General features: G+C 43.2%; 1 protein-coding gene across 1 annotated transcript in view; it reads left to right on the forward strand.

The window, feature by feature from the left end:
• The first annotated feature begins 8,441 nt into the window (after positions 1-8,441).
• Positions 8,442-24,423, forward strand: part of LANCL3 (LanC like 3) — a 97,046-nt gene continuing 81,064 nt past the window's right edge. The window contains exon 1 of the mRNA XM_043570078.1: positions 8,442-9,300. Within this exon, the coding sequence (XP_043426013.1) occupies positions 8,728-9,300 (573 nt within the window). The 5' untranslated portion in view covers positions 8,442-8,727. The remainder of the gene's footprint in view (positions 9,301-24,423) is intronic.

The following is a 24,423-nucleotide window of genomic DNA, read 5'->3' on the forward strand; positions in this document are numbered from 1 at the left end:
CTTTATTATTAGCAATCACATCAAAGCTGAAAAAACACAGCATGATTTCTTTTTCTACCTTAGAAGTTGAATTTGTCACACTAAAAAAAAAAAAAGAAATCTTTAGGCTTCTAAATGGAACATGTTTGACTTAGGAATCATTGAGAAAGAATAGGCAGGCAGAACAAATAAACAAACAAACCCTCCCCCAGCAACTCTTTTCTAAGGAGAACCAACTTAGAAAAAGAGGAAGATACAAGAGGTTAGGTGGTAATCAGGCAGCAGGAACCCACTTCTTGAAGCAACTGCATGCAGAATAATAATGATTTTGGACAAATGCTAACATTTATTCAGAGCTAGACATCAAGATAAACCCTTTATAGGCATTATCCTAACCATCCTATGAGACAGATTCTCTTATTGTCACCAACTTATAGATAAGAGAACTGATGGTAAGGAAAGTTAAATTACTTTCTCAAAGTCACACAGTAAGATTTGGTGGAGCAGGAATTTGACATCAGGTCTCATTTCAACACCTCCACTCATTCATTGCTGAAGAGCTGTTCTCAGTCAGTTCTTGTTCTCAACCATTCCCCCAAACATGACTTCTAACAACCTTTCTAAACATTTTTCTTGCTTCCCTCCCTGCCTACCCAAATTCTCTAAACAAGTCAAAGCAAACTACTTTAAATTATCAAAAACGCCAATTAGTCCAGACTCCTTTCTTTTGTAAGTGACAGACACCCACTTGAGCAAAAGGGACATATGGGATCCCATAACTAAACAGTTCTTCAGGTGAAGCCAGGCATAGGTGTACCAACAGTGTCATTAGGTCACACTTTTTATCTATGGCCCACTTTTTATCTACTGCTTTCCTCAGTGTGGCTTTAGGCTCAGCCTGCATTCTCCTTGCATTCATAGCATGGCCACAAGCAGCTGTAAATTTAATCCTGCTTTGGCAATCCCAGCTTTCCTGATGGTTCTAGTCTCTCATAACTGCTTCTCTGTGGGCAGGTCTGGGATATATGCTCACCCTTGGGGACACGGGAATGGCTTAGCTCCCTTCAAACTACATGTTATGGGAATGAGGAATGGCTGTTTCTCAAAGGAAACTCAAGATATTAAGGTATCATTGATAAAAGAAGGGAATGGAAGCTGGGTTGGCAAGCACAACAGACCTTGCTCTGAAGTCTAGCTGCATGCCTTTTCCCATATTTTCACTATATGAACCCATTTCCAAAGCTTACTCTCCACCTCTCTAATAAGACTGAAAGCCATACTCAAAAGTTTTAAAACTGAATTAGCCACTGGTCTCCTTCTCATACCTCATATCTGTTCTACCACCTATATCCTTTGACCTGGTGTATAGCACCTCCACTGGCCCAATTGGCCAGAGCAGAAACCAGCCATAATCACTGATTTTCGTTCATTTTTCTTCCTTACTCCCACATCCAGTCAGTCACCAAAGCCTGTAAATCCTACCTGCTTAATATCTCATGACTCCTTCTAAGTCTCTCCATCCTTCCTGCAACTGACCTAGCTCAGATTTCCTCATTTCTTGACTATTTGGCTTATCATTCTGATAAATCTTCCACTTTTCAAATATAGCCTATAAATTCCTAGAAAAAAAATCTTTCTTTTTTTAAAACTGTTTTTATGTTTGTTTATTTTTGAGAGTACGCACATGAGAGCGGGGGTGGGGCAGAGAAAGAGGGAGACAGAGGATCAGAAGCAGGCTCTGTGCTGGGCTCAAACTCACAAACTGTGAGATCACGACCTGAGCCAAAGTCAGATGCTTAACCAACTGAGCCACCCAGGCACCCCAAAAATTGATCTTTCTAAAGCACAGATATGATCCCATCACTCCTCCTTCCAATCATTCAGTGACTCCCTATCGTATGACTGCCATGGTCCCCAGTTTCCTCATTGTTAGAGGAAAGGATTAAATTGATGATTTCTTGGATCTTTTCAGCTTCACTATTCTGTTCACCTTTGCTAACCCAAAGCACTTAGCTTTCTTTGGTTATCTGGTAATGGATTTTTCTGCCTTTTGGACTATAGGCTAGGACCCCAGTTCCTTCTGGATATCACTCCTAAGTATCTCTCATGAGAATGCTGGGCCAAGTTATATTGAGAAGTCATTTCACATTGAGGACAACTGGAAAAGTGTGAGCGTGAGCATTCCAGAGTCATAATCAGTATCAATTATCTAAGACATATCTGATCTTTTAACTACCACTTCTGCGTTCATGCAAATGTTTAGCAATTTTATCAGAGAAAAACTCTATATTTCTAACATCAGAACTTCTTTCAACAATAAGAACTATAGATGTAGAAGTAGAAATATTTTTTATCACAAGACAAAAAGCAGGAGTATTAATTAATTAATACATTATTCATTACCAGGTCATTATTTGACACCTGTTGAACTATACCACCATAGGGGTTCTCAATCACTCCTTTACTCCTAATCCTGAATATTAGAGGAAACCTTAAAAATGACTACATATAGGAAACTGTTAAAATTTTCAAGTTAAAAAATTTACTCTGGCCAAAGGAACACCCCTATCTTCACTTGCCAATTTAAGGTAACTTTACAGAGATTCATCAGTTTAAAATAGAAGCATTTGTGTTTTAGTACTGCCCTGCACAGCAATAATTGATTATAGTGCATTCTAATCACATATCCACACACATACATTGTAGTACCCAAAGGTATAATTGACACGTATTTTTCTCATATCCAGTAAGGTAGGGTGTACATTATTACTTGTTCTTGACCAATGTGACTGATCACACTGGGCTGTCCCTCCTTCAGATAGAGTGATAGGTGACAGTTTACTTACTTGTGCCTGGTTCCTAATCTGCCATTACATTGTGTACTGGCAATCATGTTTGACATACAATAGCTAAAAAATGCTTAAAATGGATAATGCTGGATGTAGAGAAAAAGAGTCAAAAAAGAAAATCAAATCTCACGTTAAGAAAGCACATTTTTTAGGACTGCTTGTAAGAGGAGCACTATCGAGAAATTGATCAAGAAAGCAGACAGCAAAGCTTAGCCATGAATTAGGGATTGGTGGAAGTTTTTGACATTAAGAAGGGTATCACAGACATCAATAAATACTTACTGTGCAAATATTGTGTGCCAGGCATTAATCTAGGTGCTGGGGATAAAGCAGGGAACAGGGACAGAAATTCTTGTCCTTCTGGGGATTACATTCTAGTAGAGGGAGAGATACAAGAAACAACATAAATCAGTAAAAATATATTGTTAGTAGCTACTAATGGTTGGGGCAAAGGGCTGTAATTTACACGATAAGTTATAGGGGTGCCTGGGTGGCTTAGCTGGTTAAGTGTTGACTTTGGCTCAGGTCATGATCTCAAGGTTTTTGAGTTCCAGTCCCACACAGGGCTCTCTGCTGTGAGCACAGAGCCTGATTTCGATATTCTCTCTCTCTCTCTCTCTCTCTCTCTCTCTCTCTCTCTCTCTCTGCCCCTCTCCTGCTCATGCTCTACCTCTCTCTCAAAAATAAATCAACATTAAAAAATTTTAAATAATAAGTTGCAGAAGACTTCATTAACAGAGAGGTGAAGGGGCAAGTATATCTTTTGAAGAGAATTCCAGGAAAAGAAAACTGCAAAGAAAACTTTCAAAGTTTAGACTCGTACTAGTTAGTAGGTTTGAGGGCTATCAAGGCAGCCAGTGTGGCTGGAACTGAAGGAGCAAGGGGAAGAAGAAGAAGAGGGTAAGTCAGAGAAGTAACAAGGGCCAGATGGCAGTGGACCTTTTGGGCTGTCATACAGGCTCTGGAGTTTACTTTGAGGGACAGATACAACATTGACATCAATCAGAAGATAGGATCTGACTTATATTATTCCAGCTGCTATTTTGAGAAGGGGCTCTAGGGGGCAAAAGAACAGAAGCAGAAGTCTCTAAGGTTTAGGTAGCTGAAAAATCAGAGATGCATTTCCAAAGAGAAAGTAGTATAATGACTAGACATAGCACTGACTCAGTTATCTAAACCATTTCCATGATGCACCCTTTGAGCAAAAGTTTGGAAAACTTTCTGAAATTTTTTTTAGTGTTAATTTATTTTGGGGACAGACAGAGAGAGACAGAGAGCGAGCAGGGGAGGGGCAGAGAGGAGACACAGAATCTGAAGCAGGCTGCAGGCTCCGAGCCGTCAGCACAGCTGACAGGGCTCGAGCCCACGAACCCCGAGATCATGACCTGAGCCAAAGTTGGCTGCTCAACCAACTGAGCCACCTAAGCACCCCATCTGAAAGTGTTTTTAAGGTGGTTTATACCCTAAGATGTACTAAACCTTAAGTGTTGAGATCTGACAGTTATAAAATTACTGATGTTTTTTCATATTCACCCTTAGACGACAATGATTTGCATAAGATAAACCCTTTGATGTTAATATTTTCTTTCTGGATAGTTTGGCATCATTTTTATGTGATTTCCTTGACAAACCCACAAAAACTATTTTTCCATCCAGAGTTTTGCATAATCTGAATAAGGAAATCCTGAGGAAGCACTAGGAACTGGGCAATTCAGCAAGATCACAGAAACCATGTGTTGGGAGCTGCTCGTCAGCAAATGCTGCCAGAGATTCTGTAAAGATCAGGACAAATCTCACAGATAAGGGCAAAATAATTGTCTTTGGCAAGATTTTGTATAGGCTGCATATTTCTTTGTGGGGTCACCGCTACTTCTAAAGAACCCAACTCAAATTATTATTTTGGGACACAATTTTCTGTGTGCCTGAATATTTCCTGTCTCCCTGTCCAGAGTTCCCCCAAATATTCCTCTCCCCAACTATCTGCTGCCCTGTTGCATGAGCACTATTGATTACAGGGGACTTTATGGCATTAGACAATGGGAAGCTAGCAAGATACTCTGGTTACCATTGCCGCATAACAAATTACCCTAAAACTTGACATCTTAAAACAACTATTTTATTTTCCTCCTACTATTGTGGGCCAGGAATTCTGGAAGGGCTTGGGATGGTGGTTCTCATGGAGCTTCTGTCATCTGAAGGTTCAACTAGACTGCACATCCAAGGTAGCTCACTCACCTTGGGTGGCTGGCAACCCAAGAACCTGTAAGTGGCCTCTTCATGTTATCTGCGCTTCCTCACAACATGGCAGCCTCAGACTAGTCAGATTCTTACAAGGCAGTTCAAGGCTCCAAATATGAGTGCTCCAACATAGAAGATGGAAGCTGCATCTTTTTTTTTTTCAGCTTTGGATGTCATGTAGTATAGTTTCCATCACATTCTGTGGGTTATAAGCCCACTCAGATTCAAGAAGAGGGGGCACATACCCTACCTCCTAATGAAAGGAATGGCAGGGTCACATTGCAGAGGAGCACATGGCAGAGGAGATGTTGCTAAGGGCCATATCTGAAAGATGTAATCTCCCACACAGAGTTAGTAAAACCAGATTGTGTGAAGTCACTGGAAAGTGTACCGGCCACCAGACTGTGGAGAGACCAAGAAAGGAGGTAGAAACTGCAGAATGTTTACATTCTTACATTCATAACAGCAAAAAGGAGCCAAGAAAACAATGGGTAAACTTTCAATAAAGGCTTCATTCTGCATTCTACACTCCAGGTTACTTTGCTATGATGCTCTCATAGTAATTCGTTTACCATTTCACAAACTATTATTGGGTGCCCACTACATGTGCCAAGGACTGTTGTAGACTCTTGGTGCCTATGAGTAAATCAATGTAACAAAAAGCCGTATGCTCATGGAGAGTGTTTTCTAGTGGAGTCATGATATGAAAATAAAAACTACTGCTTACAAATTAAGTAAGTGGCAATTGGAGGCAAGGCCTCGTGTGGCCTAAAAAGCTAGCTCTACCCTGAAGGATGCCCTGGACTGAAGTTTTGCCAGGTACAACAGACCAAGTGGTGAGGTCTTTGGGAAAGACATTTGTAGGTAAAAGGGTTAATGTGTCCTGTGAGTTTAAGAGGACTTCCGGATGCCACTAGCTTCCTGCTTCTCCCAAATCATGCTGTTTCACATCCATCTTGTGACCTTTGTTCTACTTGTTGGCATCACTGTCCAAACACCTAGGAACCCCAACACTTCACCCCACCCTGTAAACACACCCGTTGTCATGTACTTTGGAGTTCCATACAGACACCCTGTATTTTTCATGTGATTTGCTAATAAATTAAGGCAGGTAAGAATGTGCCAGTCCTAAGACCAGACCTAAAGAAGTCTTGCATGTTTTCACTTGTGCTCTTGCCCCGGTGCCACTGCCATGTAGGCATGCTGGGGTTGGCTGGAGGATGAGAGACATGTGACCTAGACAGAGCCCAGTTACACCAATCACCCCAGGCAACAGCCAGCCCGCCCCCAGACACATGAACGAGCCCAGCCAAAATCCCAGATGCATGAGCAATGAACTTATTGTTACAGGCTGTAAGAGCTTGTGGTTGCTTGCCATGCAGCATTTTGGGGCAACAGAGGAGGTGATGCAACTGGGAAAAGGCAGAGCTCCCTCTCGTGGAGGCCTGCTTACAGTTTTATTTTGAAGTCAGGCGGCACGAATCCCTGCCATTGCTGCCGGGATGTATAAAAGGATAATCAAAGTCAAAGTTAACAGAGTTGCCTCTAGATTCATGACAAGGGGGAAGCGTGGAGAAATGAAGTAGAATAAGGCTTCATTTCTGCCTGTGAAGGTTTTCATTTTATGTCTCCTTGTCTGAAGGAACGAAAGTCACTCCTAAATGCTTCCTACGCCTGAGGGATGAGGAAGAAGCCCCACGGAGAAACTGAACATTTCAGTTGCTTCTTTGATACCTTTAACTCAGCAAGCTCCCTGCCTAAAAGTGGACTTAGCTTTTTTATTGTTATAATTAAAAATAAAACCTGTTGGGGTGCCTGGGTGGCTCAGTGGGTTAAGTAGCCCACTTTGGCTTAGGTCATGATCTTTCGGTTCGGGAGTTCAAGCCTCGAGTCGGGCTCTGTGCTGACAGCTCAGAGCCTGGAGCCTGCTTCCGATTCTGTGTCTCCCTCTCTCGCTGCCCCTCCCCTGCTCATGCTCTGTCTCTCAAAAATGAATACACGGTAAAAAATTTTTTTTTAATAAATAAAAATAAATGTGTTTTGGCAGCGTTTTATAGGATGGATGGAGGCCATACCATCCACTGTGTGGACATGTCAGTCCTGGCAGTAATCCTGGCACACAGAGCTCCTTTTCCAGAATGCATCAAGCAAGGACAGAGGGGCAGGCCATTTAATCTCTGCTTCCAGATCATTGTGACAATTAGCACTTTTGAGGAAAAAATTGCCTCCAAACAAAAACTGGCCTTTCAAGTAAGTTGCTCTCCCCACAAAGTGTCAGGAACGTTTCTACCAGTACCAGGAGACACTTATTCTTTTGTGTCCTGCACAGTCCCTATCCAAATGCAAATACCCCTGGGAGAGGAAACCTTTGGCCTTCACTTGTCAACACTTTGGGAAAGGAAGATTTTAAAACAGCTGAGCAAAAGAAAGGCAACTTGTTTGTGTAAGTGCTCATCTTCTTTCTCAGCGGACTACAAGCTCCAAGAGGCCTAGGACCACCTCTACTTTGTTTATCCATCTATTTCCACAGTCCAGGACACATAGGAGACCCTCAATGACCCCTGGTGGAAGGAGTGCAGGAGGGAAGAAACACAGGGAGGAAGGGAGGAAAGAGGTACCTAAGAACAAAGGGTGAAAAGGCCTAATTCAAATTCTCCCGCAGTATTTGCCTTTATATTACCTAGTTACTGACGCTTACTATGCATGCATGGGAAGGAGGGGTCTCTAGAGTAGGAGAAAGACAGAACCCCCTCTCTCTTACCTTAGCCTGGTGTGGGTCTTTGCATTTTTACTCCTGTACGCTCCGAGAAAGGCCACGCGATAACCAAGGCCAACGGGGTTTTCCTATGGGGGCCTTCCACCGATTCCATGCTTGAAACGTGATGGCCCCAGCCTTTGGGATTGAAACATTCAGAATGAGAACTCCAAAGTGACCAAGATGAAAAAACAAGTTTCAGGAGGGCGCTCCGTTTTTTCCTAGTTCCCCCCCTCCCCCAGCTCAGTGGCTTCTCAACCTTTACTGTGCGTGTGAATCACCTGGGCTCCTGCTAAATATGCTGATTTTGATTCAATAGGTTTGGGACGAAGTCTGAGCATTTTTAACACGCTCCCAGGTGGTGCCGATCTGCTGACTCGAGGACCACGCTTTGAGTATACTGGGGACTCGAGGTCTTTCACCTCCACCGCCAGGTGCGTGTGTACGCCCAGCCTCAGCGTTCCGGATCCGTGTCCCGCGCGTCCCTGGCCTTCCGCCGGGAAGGGAGGAGCCGGGGGCGGAGCGGGAGGAGTGGCGCGGGCCCCGCGTGGGTCCTGCCGGAGATCACCTCGGCCCCTTGGAGAGGCGGCCGAGCTGCGGCGGCGCAGGAGGGGGCGGGTTCGGCGAGGGCGCGGCCTCTCGGAGGGGGGCGTACGACGCCATCCCCCGCGGCCGCCTGGGCCACTCGGGAGCTTCGCGGCAGCCGGGTGCCCCACTTGGCAACCCGCTCCGTGCTTCTTCCTCGCGCCCGCCTCCTCTTGTCACCTCCCGTCTCAGCCTCCTTGCTCCATCCCCGCCGCATCCACCGCCGGCCGAGCGCCTCCGAGAGCCAGAGGTGGTGCGCGGGGCTGCAGGGCGCGCCCTCAGGCGGACCCCGGCCCGGCATTGGGGGGCACGGGCGGCAGCATGGACACCAAGCGCTGCTTCGCCAACCGCTTCGATGACTACCAGGGCAGTCTGCTGGCGGGCCAGTGCGAGGAGGCGGTGGCGCCCTTGGTCACCGCCACCATCGAGCGCATCCTTCAGGAGCTGCCCCCGCTCGGGGGCGGCGCTGAGGCCCGGGGGGCGGCGGCCGCGGCCAGCAGCTGCCAGGGAGGGCTGTACGGCGGCGTGGCCGGGGTGGCCTACATGCTCTACCACGTCTCGCAGAGCCCGCTCTTTGCCGGGGCCCGGGAGCGCTACCTGCGCTCGGCCAAGCGCCTCATAGACGCGTGCGCCCGCGCGGAGGAGTGGGGCGAGCCGGACGCCGACACCCGTGCCGCCTTCCTGCTCGGGGGAGCGGGCGTGTACGCCGTGGCCACGCTCGTGTACCACGCCCTGGGACGGTCCGACTACGTGCAGCCGTTGGGCAAGTTCCGGGCTCTGTGCGCCGTCTGCGCGCCGGTCTCCTTCCTGGAGTGCGGCTCCGACGAGCTGTTCGTGGGCCGGGCGGGCTACCTGTGCGCCGCGCTGGTGCTCAAGCAGAAACTCGCCCAGGAGGTAAGAGGCAGCCCCGGCCGCGGGGGGGCGCTCGCCGCCTGCCCGGCCCTTCCCGGGACTCCTGGCGGCGGGAGCAGCGTTCCCTGGGTCTTCTCTTGGCCACTCTGTTTGGCGCTGTCATTTCCTTAGTCTACAGAGGTTCATCTCCGGTGTTTGTCTTCCCTTCTCTCTCCTTCAGTCTCTCATTTGTTGGGATTCCGCGCCTCTGCGCTTTGTTCGTGTTTTGCGCCGAATGTGGTGGCCTCCCCAGGTGCCTCTTTGCGCAACAGCTTTAGGGAGGCCCTTTGAAGTGAGAGAAGAAAAACTCGAAAATGAAAGGGATTTCCCTTTCTTTGACCCTCCTGCCAAAAAAGCTGAAGCACCCTCGAACCTTAAGAGGGCTAGCAAAGTACTGGAAGTTTTGGGGGCTGGATATGCTATCATTGTTTCTATCGCTAACGTGGAGGTAAATTGCTTTGGCGACCGACCTCCCCCATTCCCTGCGCCCCGGGTCTGTAATTCAGAATTCCTGCCCAGCAGCGGGTCTCCTGTGCTTACTGTTTGCTTACTATTCAGTTCATCTCAGGGCTCTTTGAAAATGTGTATCTGATGGGGCTGTCCTCTTTTAAATACATAAATGCAAACAGAATTCTACCCCATTGTAATAGAATGTGCATTTTTTTCATTTTAAAACGCGTAGTTAGGATTGTCAAGACAACAGCATACTTGACAGGGCAGGTTTTCTTAATGAATAGCTTTCCAGTGGCTCCTTGAAGTGAATTGGATCTCACAACTACATATGGGTTTTTTTTTTTTTTTCTGGATCCACTTTGAATACAGCATGTAACTATTAGAAAAGAATGTGCCAGTTCCTGTGGTGTAGGGGGAAAAAAAATCCTCCAAAGGATCATAGTAACTAGAACGGAAAGAGGCATTTCATTCATAATCCACTGGAGCCAAATATTGTTTTAGGGAGGAAGTGACACATTTAACTTGACTTTATTTGGGTGAAACAGGCGTTTGAAGAAAACTTAAAGGTGCACAGAGTGTTTTAAAAGTGTAATTAGATAACTTCCAAGATAACAGGAAGACTTGATATTTTTTGTTTATTTATAGCAGGTGAGGTTGATCCAAGTGAGAAAAAAAATCACTAAAGACTGTGCACTGTGCTAGCAGGGCAGCAAAGATCTGCGTGACAAAGTTGTCTTGAAATAGTTCACTCTGCTTCTGAGTCACCGTATCTGCTAGCAGTTCCCTAAGGGCCCTTCCAATTGTATGAAACCTTTCGGAAGGCCACGGGGCTATTTACATATCATTTGCATTACATTTGCATCTCCTCAGACCTTGCTGTCTGGTGGTAGGCAATTTTCAAATTCGGTTTTTGCTTCTTTCCTTTTCATGCCTTGGGGCCTTCTCTCCAGAATGGAGTGACAGAGTGGGAGACCCATCAGGTCATACAGGTGGAAACAGACCAACAAGGACTCCTTGCCCCAAAACTGGTGACCCAGGGCCAGTCTGAAACGCTGATCCAAAAAGACATTTATTAAGACCTCTCTTCTGCCTTCCTGCCAAGCCAGATGTATCTTTTTATACTAATCAATTTGAGGTGCTTTGGCCCCTGCTCCCAGGAGATAGAACAACCTCTCAGGGTTAACATACATACACACACACACACACACACACACACACGCACTCTTAACCTGAGCAAGGAAGCCAGTCTCCGTGCCAGCCTCAGCTGCAGTAATCTGAGAAATTCAGGCTTGAAAGGTGCAGGGCAGGGGCTAAGCATGCCTGGCTTGAAGCCCTTATGAGGGGAAAATAGAAATCTTCTGTCCCATCCCCACTCGCACGTCCTAGCCAGCATATGGCTTTGCCCTCAGTAGATGATCCATAAACCTTGATTAAATTGAGTTGCGGACTTCTGTCATTTCTCTCTAAAGAATCTGTTCTTCTATCCTGGGTTTCCTTCTTTTCAATGTCACTTATATGCACTTTCCTCTGGCAGTTCCCTCAGTTCTCACCCTAGTCTAGATCCTCCCCACACTACTTGGCACAGCCCTGGCACCTAATAAATAGTTGAACAAATGAATCCCCATTTACTAGGATTAGTGCAGTGTACTCTGGGCTGGATTCTCTCAAGAAATTGCATGTACCTCTGAGAAACCAATCTTAAAAGTACTTCATCATGTTATTTCCCCATTCAACATCCTGCGGTGGCTCCCTATTACCTTTTCTCCAGTGGCTTCTCATCTTTTTTAGAGCTAAGACACTTAAAATGGCTGACAGGGTCCCACATGATCTGGCCCCCCTGCATACCTCTTCCACTTTTGCTCACTCTGCTTCGACCACACTGGCCTTCTTGCTGTTTCAGGCATTTATTGTCTCGTGATATTTGTACTCGCTGTTCCCTTTGCGTGGAATACTCTTCCCCTAGCTATTTTTATAGCTAGCTCTCTGACCTTGTATAGGTCATTCCCTCATCAGTGAGGCTTTCCCTGTTCACCCTGCTTAAAACTGCAACCTCGTCCCCTGACTTCTGCCCTTTTCTTGTTTCATTTTGTTTATGTTCTTTCCCAATTAGAATATAAGCTCCGTAAGTGTGGAGAGTTTTTGTATTATTGCTATATTCCCATATTAAGGTGGCGCCTGGTACATATTTAGTTACCTCAACCTTTCTTCTGGTATTATTGCAAATATTGTTTACTCTGTGGCTTGCTTTGCCACTCATTTTTAATGGTGACCCATTTATCAATATTTTCCTTTATGGTGGTGGCTTTTGGTGTTCCATTGATAGGAATCCTTTCCTACCACCAAGGTCTCAGCAAATCTGTGTTGACTGAATAAGTGAATACTGGTCTGTTAGAAATTTTTTTGGCGTAACCTTTAGACCAGTGTTTGTTGAACTTTAATGTTCAGAGGAATCACCTGCAGATCCTGTCAATAAAATACAGACTGATTCAGCAGGCCTGGCATTGGACCTGAGATTCTGCATTTCTACCAGGTCCCAGGTGCTCCTGCTGGTCCAGGGACCACGCTTCGAATAGCAAGGCAGTCCAGTGCTGCATAGGTTTTGGCGTTATACCAGTCATGCCTGCTAAGAGATAGCATAAGATACCTTTCTCTGAAGCTTGATCTATTTTTTTCTAAGGTTGTAGTTGAGAATACTGATTACTGTCTCTATCATGCTCTTGTTGTAAGGATCCACAAGGGGAATTTCTCTCAGTACTTAGACACAGGAATAGTTGTACTCTTCCTGGAAATTGATTGAATTTTTTAATCTTCAGAATATGTCACGTAACTGACATGTTCCTCGCTTGATGGTGGCTACTGGGAGGCATATGGCAAGAATTGTCCAAATAAGCTTGGGTAAAGTGCCTTATCACATGTACTTTTGTATGCTAGTGTTTACCCGGGGGTTTATAATTTTTTTCTTTCTTTACTATTTTCTGAATTTTCTTTCTTACATTTGATTTTATTGTTGGCTTTTATAAGATTCAGAGAGAAGAAAAAAATGTGTGTATATGCATGTAGAGAAAGACAGCAAAAGGAAGTGTCACTCTTACCAGGTAAGATATTTTTGTTCAATTTAGCTCTCCTGGAAATACTCAAGGGAAGTAGCTTTGATGGTTTGTTAGGCAGATATCCTTGAGCGATGGGACACTAAAGTCCTGTGAAATCACACCATAAAAATTTGTACTGGGTCCATTATGCTTTCCAGATTGGTGAAAATGTAGCAGGGAAAGGGAAGTTAGAAAAAAACGGTGGAGGGATAAAGGGAAGGCCTAGGGGCCACAGTTAAAATAATTTTGCCACTGGAGACCTTGGACAAATAATTTGACATCTCTGAGCCTCAATTTCCTTACTTGTAAAATGGATAAATGATAGCTTCCTCATTAACTTATTCTGTCGTTTATTCCTTCATTCCGTGAATGTCAGGTTTCTACATGTTCCAGACACCTTGCTGGATGCCAGGAGTTAGTAGTGAACAAAAATCAATATAATTATGTTATCGCAAGTGCTCTGAAAGAACTTAACAGAAAATAACTGGGGGCGGGGCAGGAGAGGGGAGGGGTGCTGCTTGGCAGACATTAGCCGGGAAGATTTCTCTGTGGAGGTGATGTCCTGGCTCATCACTGAAGCATGAGAATGAAGTGGCTGCTTTAAGAGCAGGCATTCCACGCAGAGGAGACAGCAAGGACGAAGCCCCCAAGGTGGGAATCCACTTGGAGATTTCACAGAAATGGAAGGCTGCCAGCATAGTGGGAGCAGAGCGAACAAGGACTAAAGGGATGGGGGAGCTCCAGACCAGGTAGGGGTGGGGAGCACGGTCAAATCAGATCCTGCAGGGCCAGGTCAGTCAGGAGTTAGCACATGCTTCAGGTGTAAACGGTAATGTCTGTATCTTCGTTACCTTTGAAAAAGATCACCCTAGTTTTCTGTATGGATAGTGGATTGAACAGTATTAAGAACAGTCATAAAGGGGACTGGTTACAGGGGTCCAAACCCCTTTTGTGCCAAGGACTCCTTTATAAATCTGGTGAAGCCTTAGTATTTTTAGATGGATAAAATTAACACGTAGGACTACAAAGGAAACCAATTACATTGACATCCAGTTACCAAAACATTTTTAAAATTGTGATGCAGTAGCGTATGTGTTTCTTTATTAGCACGTTAAATAACAATATTTTGCAGCAAGCCTAAGGATTGTGGTACCTTTGAAACAGTGATGAGGGTCAACGATGTTTCGAGCTGCCTTCAACAGCTGTGGTGTGACAGGAATATATCTGTGATTTTATAGGTGGCAGAGTCACAAGTACTTTGGTAGTTTGTGGTCTTCATTTGTAATGAAAAAAAAATGCTAAATTGTTTAAATGAGATTTGAGAAAGCCCAGATGTGATTTTATTTCCCCAACCAAAGGGAACTGTTCGGGAAGTTGCTGTGGTGACTCACTTTAGGTAAAGTGCCTAGTGTTGTGCTGGGTGTATAGTAGCTGTTTAATGAAATCAACGTTACTCCCTTTCGTGTCTACTAACAGAAAATCAAAAGTGATTCTGAATAGCCCATAGAAAATTACATGCAGTAATTTGAAGGAATCTATCTTCTTGCCATGATTTAAAAAAATATATATGTATATTGCTGGATTGTTAATTGGGTCCTTGGCTCACTCCTAAGGCGGGTGGTTGACAGCTGTGTAAGTGGGGATGCTTTTAGCTGCAGATAATAGAATGTCCAGTAAAAAGTGATCTAAATAATGGAGACATTTATTACCTCACTTTCTTGTTTTTTAATTTTTTTTAACATTTTATTTTTTTTGAGAGAGAGACAGAGCATGAGCAAGGGAGGGGCAGAGAGAGAGGGAGACACAAATCTGAAGCAGGCTCCAGGCTCTGAGCTGTCAGCACAGAGCCCGAAGCGGGGCTCAAACTCACGAACCGAGAGATCATGACCTGAGCCGAAGTCAGATGCTTAACCAAGTGAGCCACCCAAGCACCCCTATTACCTCACTTTCTAAAGGGTGTCAAGCTAGGCCATTTCAGATTGGTCCAGCAACTCGAGAAAGTCATCAGAACTCCAGCCCTTTCCAACCTTTTTCTCTGCAGTTCTCAGCATCTGAGCTATCTCTCTAGGGTTGTAAGATAGTTACTATCATTCCAAACATTATGTTCCCTTACACCTGAAGTAGAAAGGAAGGATCTGAGGCTTTTTTCTTTTTTCTTTTTTTTTTAATTGTATAAAACGTTTTATACTTGAAGAATTTCCCTTCTGTCTCATTGTCCAGTACTGGCCACTTCTGGGTTCAGGGGAGGCTGGGAAGACTAGTGTCCTCCATTTCTAACCTCTGTCATTGGATGAAAGTTCTGACCAGAAAGAAGAAAGGCAAGGGAAATGGCTGTTGAGTGGTTACCAAAATGTCTACCTCTTGACACCCCTCGGCAAGGTCTGTCTTATCACCTCCCGCTTCCTTGGCTATTGTGAATACTGTTGTAGTGAACATGGGGATGCGTACATCTTTTTGAGACCCTGTTTTCATTTCCTTTGGATAAATACCTAAAAGTGGAATTGCTTGATCGTCTGGTAGTTCTATTTTTAGTTTTTTGAAGCACCTGTTTTCCATACTGTTTTCCATACTGACTGTATCAATTCACATTCTCACCAACAATGCACAAGGGTTTCCTTTTCTCTACATCCTTGCCAACACTTGTTGTTTCTTGTCTTTCTGATGATAGCCATTCTAACAGGGGTGAGATAAGATACCATAGTGGTTTTGATTTGCATCTCCCTGATGATTAATGATGTTGAGCACGTTTTCATGTACCCGTTTTGGTTATTGGTATGTCTTCTTCGGAAAAATGTCTATGCAATTCCTCTGCCCATTTTTTTTTCCAACTTTTTTTTTTTTAATTTATTTTTGGGACAGAGAGAGACAGAGCATGAACGGAAGAGGGGCAGAGAGAGAGGGAGACACAGAATCGGAAACAGGCTCCAGGCTCTGAGCCATCAGCCCAGAGCCCGACGCGGGGCTCGAACCCACGGACCGCGAGATCGTGACCTGGCTGAAGTCGGACGCTTAACCGACTGCGCCACCCAGGCGCCCCATCCTCTGCCCATTTTTAAATCAAGTTTATTGAATTGCTAGGAGCTGTTTATATATTTTGGATATTAACTCCTTCTTCAAAATATGGTTTGCAGATATTTTCTTCTATTCCATAGGTTGCCTTTTCATTTTGTTGATGATTTCCTTTGCTGTGCAGAAGCTTTTCAGTTTGATAGAGTCCCACTTACTGATTTTCACTTTTGTTGCTAGTGCTTTTGGTGTTGTATCCAGAAAATCATTGCCAACACCAATGTCAAGGAGCTTTTTTCTTTCTTTCATGTTTTACAGCTTCAGGTCTTATGTTTAAGTCTTTAATCCATTTTGAATTAGTTTTTATGAGTGGTGTAAGATAGAAGTCCAGTTTCATTCTTCTGCATGTGGTTATTCAGTTTTCCTAGCACCATGTATTGAAGAAACTATCCTTTCTCCATTGAATAGTCTTGTTCCCATGTCCTATATTAGTTGACCATGTATGTGTGAATTTTTTCTGGGCTTTTGATTCTGTTTCGTTGGTCTATATGTCTGTTTTTATGCCAGTACCAGACTCTTCTGATTACCATAGCTTCATAATCAGGAAGTGTGATGCCTCCAGCAGTGTTGTTCTTCCTCAAGATTGCTTTGGCTATTTAGGGTCTTTTGTGATTTCATATGTATTTTAGGATTCTGTTTTTTAGTACCATGTTGACTAGCAGTGGTGAGCATGAGCACCCTTGTGTCTTGTTCCTGATCTTAGAAGAAAAGCATTCAACCTTTTATCATTGAGTTTGATGTTAGCTGTGGGCTTCTCTTATATGGCCTTTATTATGTTGACGTATGTTCCTTCTATACCTAGTTTGTTGAGAGTTTTTATCATAATTGGATGTTGAATTTTGTCAACTGCTTTTTTCCTGCATCTGTTGAGATAATTGTATGATTTTTATGTCCTATTAATGTGCTCTATCACATTTATTGATTAGCATGTGTTGAACCATCCTTGCATCCCAGGGATGAATCTCTTTTGGTTATGTTGTATGATCCTTTTGACGTGTTGTTGAATTTCGTTTTCTAGTATTCTGTCGCAAATGTTTGCATCTTTATTCATTAGGGATATTGGACTGTAGTGTCTTTATCTGGCTTTGGTATCAGGGTAATATTCCTTCTTTTCAGTTTTTTGAAAGTGTTCAGGAAGGACTGATGTTAATTATTTTTTAATCGGCTTGGTTGAATTCTTTAGAACCAGTTGGTCCTGGCCTTTATTTGATGGAGGTTTTCAATTACTGATTCCATCTCCTTACTCCTTATTGGTTTGTTCAGATTTTCTATTTTTTCATGATTCAGTCTTGGTAGATTGTATGTTTCTGTGATTTCATCCATTTCTTCTAGATTGTCCATTTTGTTGGTGTATAATTGTTCACAGTAGTCTCTTATCCTTTGTATTTGGGTGGTGTCATTTATAATGTCTCTTTCCGATTTTATTTATTGGAGTCTTCTCTTTTTCCTTGGTCTAGCTAAAGGTTTGCCAGTTTTGTTTATCTTTTCAAAAAAACAATTCTTAGTTGATCTTTTCTGTTGTATTCCTAGTGTCAGTTTTGTTTCAGCTCTAACCTTTATCACTTCCTTCCCTCTGCTAACTTTGGGCTTTGTTTTTTTTTCTTCTTTCTCTAATTCCTGGAGGTTAGGTTGTTTGAGATCTTTTCCCTCCTGGTTTTTCTTAAAAATTATTACTGTCCTCTGGGCATCTGTGTGGCTCAGTCGGTTAAGTGTCTGACTTTGTCTCAGGTCATGTTCTCATGGTTTGTGAGTTCAAGCCCCATGTCGGGCTCTGTGCTGACACCTCAGAGCCTGGAGCCTGCTTCGCGTTCTGTGTCTCCCTGTCTCTCTGCCCCTCCCCAACTTGTGCTCTGCCTCTCTCTCTCTCAAAAGTAAATACACATTAAAAAAATTATTACTGTCCTCATACTCACAAGGTAAAACCAAACAATTAGAGGATACAGAAGGATACATAACAAAATGAACATCATTGTTAATGATTTTTTCTTTTTTAGACACATTCAATGTAAAATACCTATATCTTTATCCATCTACACAAATGATCATATTATATATATTCTAGAGTTTATTTTCTTAATGTACCTTGGACATCTTTACACATGACTGCATAGAGAGAGGTCTCATTCTTTATACTGGTTTGATTACATGGCCGTACCATAATATAACCATTATTGATGGACATGAAATGGATTTAAGTTTTTTTATTTTTTTGCTGTCGAAACCAATGCTGTAAAGCACATACACAGATAACAAGCGTCTATACATACACGATACTTACATGTAATGTGCACCTACATACATGTCTTTTTATACATGTATAAAGGCAAAGCCTTCTGTTGCGCGTATATACATGTAGGTTAAAATTTTTAAAACACAATTGCTCTGGGGCGCCTGGGTGGCGCAGTCGGTTAAGCGTCCGACTTCAGCCAGGTCACGATCTCGCGGTCCGGGAGTTCGAGCCCCGCGTCAGGCTCTGGGCTGATGGCTCAGAGCCTGGAGCCTGTTTCCGATTCTGTGTCTCCCTCTCTCTCTGCCCCTCCCCTGTTCATGCTCTGTCTCTCTCTGTCCCAAAAATAAATAAACGTTGAAAAAAAAAATTTTAAAACACAATTGCTCAAAGTTTACAGATACTTTTCATTTGCTAGAGATTATCAAAGCTGCTTTTCAGAAAGATTTCATCAATTTCCTTTCCCTCCATGAGTGTTTGGGAGTGCTGGTGTTTTCCTCATTATTTTTGACGTTGGGTTTTATCAGACTTTTAGTATATGACAGACTGATGGGTGGAAAATGAGGATGGAAGTTTCTAGGGTAGAAAATGAGTCCCCTTATTGTTCCCTTCAACCCCCACCAAACAGAATACATAGGCAGGATTTCACTCAGTCTGGATGTGAGTGGTCTCTGTTTCTAAGCGGCTGTGTACTGCACCCCACATCAGCAAACCCCTGAAGTCTGGCTCGATGTGACGGCAAGTTGGGGAATGTGGATTTTTGTAGGCTGAGTCCAGTTCCTAATCGCCTGATCATAGACTGCCTAGGAAGTGGGGCACTTCTGTGGATTATAGCTTAGATCTTTTGTTACTCTTGAGCCAGAACCCTGTAACTGCTAAAAGGATGTAAGAACAGTGATGGATCACTTACTGCTTATGCTGTTGTAAGCACTTTACATATTTTATGTTATTTTATACTACCAGCAATGTTATGACTTAGGTACCATTACACTCTCCATCGTACCCAGTCAGGAACCTGAGGCACAGAGAAGTTGTGGAAGTTGTTCCAGGTTACACAGCTAGTCAGCGGCAGAAATAGGGTTCTACCCTCTACAGGCTGATTATCAAATCTGTGCTATCAATTAGTGCTTCTCACACTTTATTTTTTTATTATTTTTATTTTAGAGCCCAAATCTAGAGGGAAGAGAGAGAGAATATCTTAAGCAGGCTCCACACTCAGCTCTGAGCCTGATGCAGGGCTTGATCCCACAACCCTGGGATCATGACCTGAGTGGAAATCAAGAGTCAGACACTCCACCGACTGAGCCACCCAGGCGCTCCTTTGTTGTGCAGACTTTCATGTGCACACAGATCTCCTGGGGATCTTGTTAAAAATCAAGTTTTGATTCAGCAGGTCTGGGGTAAGGCCCAAGATACTGCATCTCTATCAGGCTCCCAGGTGGTATTGCTGCTGGCTCATTAAGCAGACTTGAGGAAAAGCTCCAACTCACTGTTTTTCTTCCAATTTTATGGGATTGCCTATGAACAGATTTGACCGAGTCCCCCAAAACTTCATGATTTTCATCATTTGTCTTTTGTACTGAAGATGATTTCCATAAATGCCAGAATATTAGCTTTTCAGTTTGCAGTTAATGCTTAAGGAAAAATACCCTGCCTTGGCCCATCCCCTTGTAGGTTTAAGGACTCCGTTAACATCTGTGAATGAATGCATGGATTTCCTTTTTTTTTTCTGGTAATTATACTTTCATACTATATACCCCAAAGTTTTTTTTTTTCTTAGAATTCCTTTAAAGGCTCAAATAGACCAAATTCCAGCAGTTTTAAATTACTTCATAATAATAGAAAAGATACTTTATTACAACATTTCCAGACGAGATAGAAAATATGATCTTGATGCTCATGGAACCACTCCCATTTTAGAACCATCCAATGTAATTTACCCATGTGATGTATTGCTGCCCTACTCTAGTTCACATGGAAAATGCTAGACCTTTTCCCGTTTATTTTTTTACAATACGGTGATTTAACAAACCTACTCAGTAATGCAGATTTTCTTAGATAGAATTTATTCTTAGCTTTCATCCAGTAATCCACATGCCACTAAAACCTAAAATTTCCGTTTGTATTGTAATTATTTGGCAAGAGCATGGTTTGTAATTTTCTTATTAATGAATACATTGGGGAAAATGTGCACAGTAAAAATTCTTTTAAATGTATTGAATTATTCATTTGGCCAATAACTTAACCTCTCTGTGTTCTCTGAGGAGGTTGTTTTTATGGAATTTCACTATATTGATTGGCCTCTGAATGTGAAAGTGATAGATTGTATTAATTTTTTATTAACTTGGCTGTTTTCATTTTTGCTGGTTAATTTAATGAGTGATGTTTGTCATGTGACTGGCTCCTACAAAACACACAGTAGATTTCTTTCGAGTGTCAGGGAGTTCCTTTAATATCTCCACATGGTGATGATCTCTTGGCAAACTGGCCAACAATCCATGATGTGGTCAAGTTAGTGTTTTTCTTCATGATTCACTTGTACTGACTGATCTCTGACCTGTATTCATTAAGTACAACACCTCGGATGTGTGGTTTGTCCCAAAGAAAAAAAACATGTTCTCGTGCATTATTTGTATATGTCTAAGTCCACTTATCTTCTCCTAATTGTTTTCTTTATGGATTTAGTTACTAGGGAAACCTACCAAGTTAACAGACTCATTACTCTTGGGGTGCTAGCCACTTGGACAAATTAAATTTTCAGGAAGTCATTTGATCCATCTTTTAGCAAGCTGAACAAAGAATTTGTTCTGTGTAAGATCATATTTCCTTTTCTGAATAGCTTTACCCATTCAACAGCCCAAAAATATAGGACTTTGACACGTTCAAGTGCGAGTATTGCTACCTGGCCCATAAAGAAGCTGTTTCTCAGATGAGAGGCAGTCTTACATACTTCATGGGTGAGAACATCATCTAAATTAGAGGTGGCAAAACAAATATTGGTCATAGCACTATGTGCAGTTACCTGTCACTGTGCCCATCTGCTGGCTCCATTGCTTTGCATGGAATGTATTTCCCTGTGCTCAGTGGTGTGTTGAAATCTAGTGTCCATGGCAACCAAAACATTACCAGTCTCAAAGCAAGCACTGTGGGGACCAGCTGAATCTCCACTTATACAATGACTTTAGGAGGGAGCTACATTCCTAGCAGACTTTACAGCTATCTAAGGCTGAATAGATCCAGTGCTCAACCAGAAAGGAAGTATTATTCTCATGCACTTTCCAAAAATATAATCTTACTATTTGAAATGTTCTTTTCTTCATGAAGCAAAGAGAAGTGCACATGCATCACGAATCACAACTGCTGAAGTAGGTTGGTCTCTCAATGAAGGCATTAGAACATAGTGGTCAAGGGCAGCCCTTTCAGAGTCCAATAGCTGTGGGATTGAAGCCTGGCTCCACCACAGTACTTGGTTGATCTTAGCCAAGTTTCTTAGCGTCTTTGAGCCTGAATTTCCTCATCTGCAAAATGCGATCCAAGCAGCACTCACCTTGCAGGTGTGTTATGAAGATCCATGGTGGGGGGCACCTGGGTGGCTCAGTAGGTTAAGCATCCAACTCTTGATTTGGGGCTCAGTTCATGATCTCAGGGTCATGAGATCGACCTCTGTGGTGGGCTCCATGCTGAGAACTCCCCTCCCCCACTCTCTGCCTTTCTCCTGTACTCACTGGCTCATCTCCCCCTTCTCTCTCTCTCTCTCTCTCTCTCTCTCTCTCTCTCTCAAAAAGATCCACTGAGAATGTGCATGTAATATGCTTAGAGGGTCTGTTAGGCACAGAGTAAAGACTGTAAGTCAGCCATTATTAGTATTTTGAGTATTATCATCATCAATGTGAAGTGATACTCTGTGTTGCCTAAATAACATAGGTATGCTTTTTGGACATTGAGCCAGTCTGTCTAATATTCCCTGTGGTGGCATTCAGAGCCTCTGTGCCCCTCCTCCCCCGCCCCCTGTCACAGCAACAGACCTTTGAGATCTTCATACAGAGGCCATAAAGGGCTGGAGGGATATCTCTGCCATGCCATGCAGGATTAAGCTGAGCAGCTCAGAGAAATTGTGTGTCAAAGTAAATTGAGTGGCTGGTCATCACCCCTAAGACCGGAACTTATGTGTGCTGCCCTCTGCACTTTACTTTCTCTGGGAAAAGGGCTGTCCTTTTCTTAAAATTTCAGGCTCTTTGTGGACTTATTCTAGGAATTGGCTTTCTTGTGTCTCTGATGTGTACTCCTCAGAGTAAATCACCTAATTGGCTTTCAGTGAGTGGAAATTGCTATGCAAGTGATGTTGGAAATTTCTTGGTCTGTTCCCCTAGAATCTGAGTGGCAGATTCAGGGAACTCTCTCTTGCTCTTAAGTTCTCTTCTTCTAAAGATCATTTGCTTGCATGGCACTAATTCAGAATTTGAGACGAATTTCAATAGTTGAATCTCTGGTGAAGTGACAACATCAAATGAGTTTTCCTCAGCAAATGTTCCAGATCATATATATTTGGTAGCTTGTTTCAGAAAAGGATTAATACAATTAAGGATTCTTTCAAGTGTTTCTTAAGCTTCTGGGCCCAGAAATTACGTTTTTCTTGCATTAATGCACTTTTCTATTTGTGTTTCAACACCACGTCACATAGGCTCACTGTCAATTCTACGAACTTAAATCAACCTTTTTCTCCTTAGCTCCCAACTCCTGTTTATATTCATTTATAACATAGTCTTAATATTTACATTGCTCTAATAATAAAAGTATGACTTACTCCTATCCCTGATCATCAAGTGGTTATGTATGTTCATTAGTGGTGCTTACAATCTTCAATACTACCAACTGGCTCTAGGTCTTGGACTTCATCTTTATGGGGGTCTGTTATATTTTTCTCTGATCTGTGGCCTTAGGTCAGTATTTCTCACATGTGAGCATGCATTAGCACCCCTGGAGGGCGTGTTCTAACACACATGGTTGGGCTCCATCCCACTTTCTGATTCTGTAGGTCTGGAGTAGGACCTGAGACTTTGCACTGTTAACAACTTCCAGATGCTGCTGCTCATTTGGAGACCACATTTTTAGAACCACCGCCTTAGACTATTCCCATAACCTTGAGCAGACCTCTCAGAAATGTGGGAACTAGGTGAAGGCATAGGGTGATAGCACCCCAAACCTTTAATCACCACCAGAAAATAGCTCAAGGACAGGACTTACTATATGACAGGCACTGTGATCAGCATATTATATCCATTTTAGGGGAAAAAAATTATGACTGAGGGAGGTTCAGTAACTTGCCTGTCATCACACAGCTGGTAAAGTTGTTGAACCCATGTTTGTCTGATTGTAGAGCTACTTCACTTCCAGGCCTTTAAGTCAGGTAAGACTTGTGCATGTTTTTCTACTGAAGAGGAGAGTGAGTTGTACCCAAACATTTGGAAGAATAGACTCTATGAAGCTGAAGTTGTTACTGAAGTTTAACTTAGAATTGAATAAAAATGGGGGTGCCTGGGTGGCTCAGTCAGTTAAGCATCCGACTTCGGCTCAGGTCATGATCTCGCAGTCCATGAGTTCGAGCCCTGCGTCGGGCTCTGCGCTGACAGCTCAGAGCCTGGAGCCTGTTTCGGATTCTGTGTTTCCCTCTCTCTCTGACCCTCCCCCGTTCATGCTCTGTCTCTCTCTGTCTCAAAAATAAATACATGTTAAAAAAAATTTTTTTAAAGAATTGAATAAAAATGGCGGTACAAGAAGGTGTTCTACAATTGTCACAAACTTCCAGAAGCCTCAGCTTTCTGGAACACGAGAAAGGTTCAGGAATGGGAGGTTCTCAAAACCCATGGTGGTAGTGTGGGGGCTTGAGTCAGGTCTGAAATAGAACTAGCTGCAAGTAGCATAGCATGGTTAGATCTCTGGATCCTTTCCCAAACCCAAGCAACTAGATTATGGTCTTGGGCTAGTTCTCCAAGATCTGACTCTGGGATGTAGATTGATGTGGAAGTGCTTCATCAAGAAAGTGTGTCTAGGAGAATCCAGCATGGGGGGGAATGGGGGGTGAGAGTGAAGGACAGGAAGCCAAGCAAAGGTGTGATTTAGGTTAAGTCCCAGCTCTGTCTCCTCCTGTAGAGGAGCTCTGAAGTGTAAGTTACATCACAGAGTTTGTCCTGATTAGAGGCCCACTCTTACACCAGAAATTCACTGCAGCTGGGGATGTGGGCTGGAATCTTCACAGGTATGTCCATTCTGTTGGCATATGGCCAATGTGGC

Source organism: Prionailurus bengalensis, chromosome X, assembly GCF_016509475.1.
Source record: "Prionailurus bengalensis isolate Pbe53 chromosome X, Fcat_Pben_1.1_paternal_pri, whole genome shotgun sequence".
Lineage (NCBI taxonomy): Eukaryota > Metazoa > Chordata > Mammalia > Carnivora > Felidae > Prionailurus > Prionailurus bengalensis.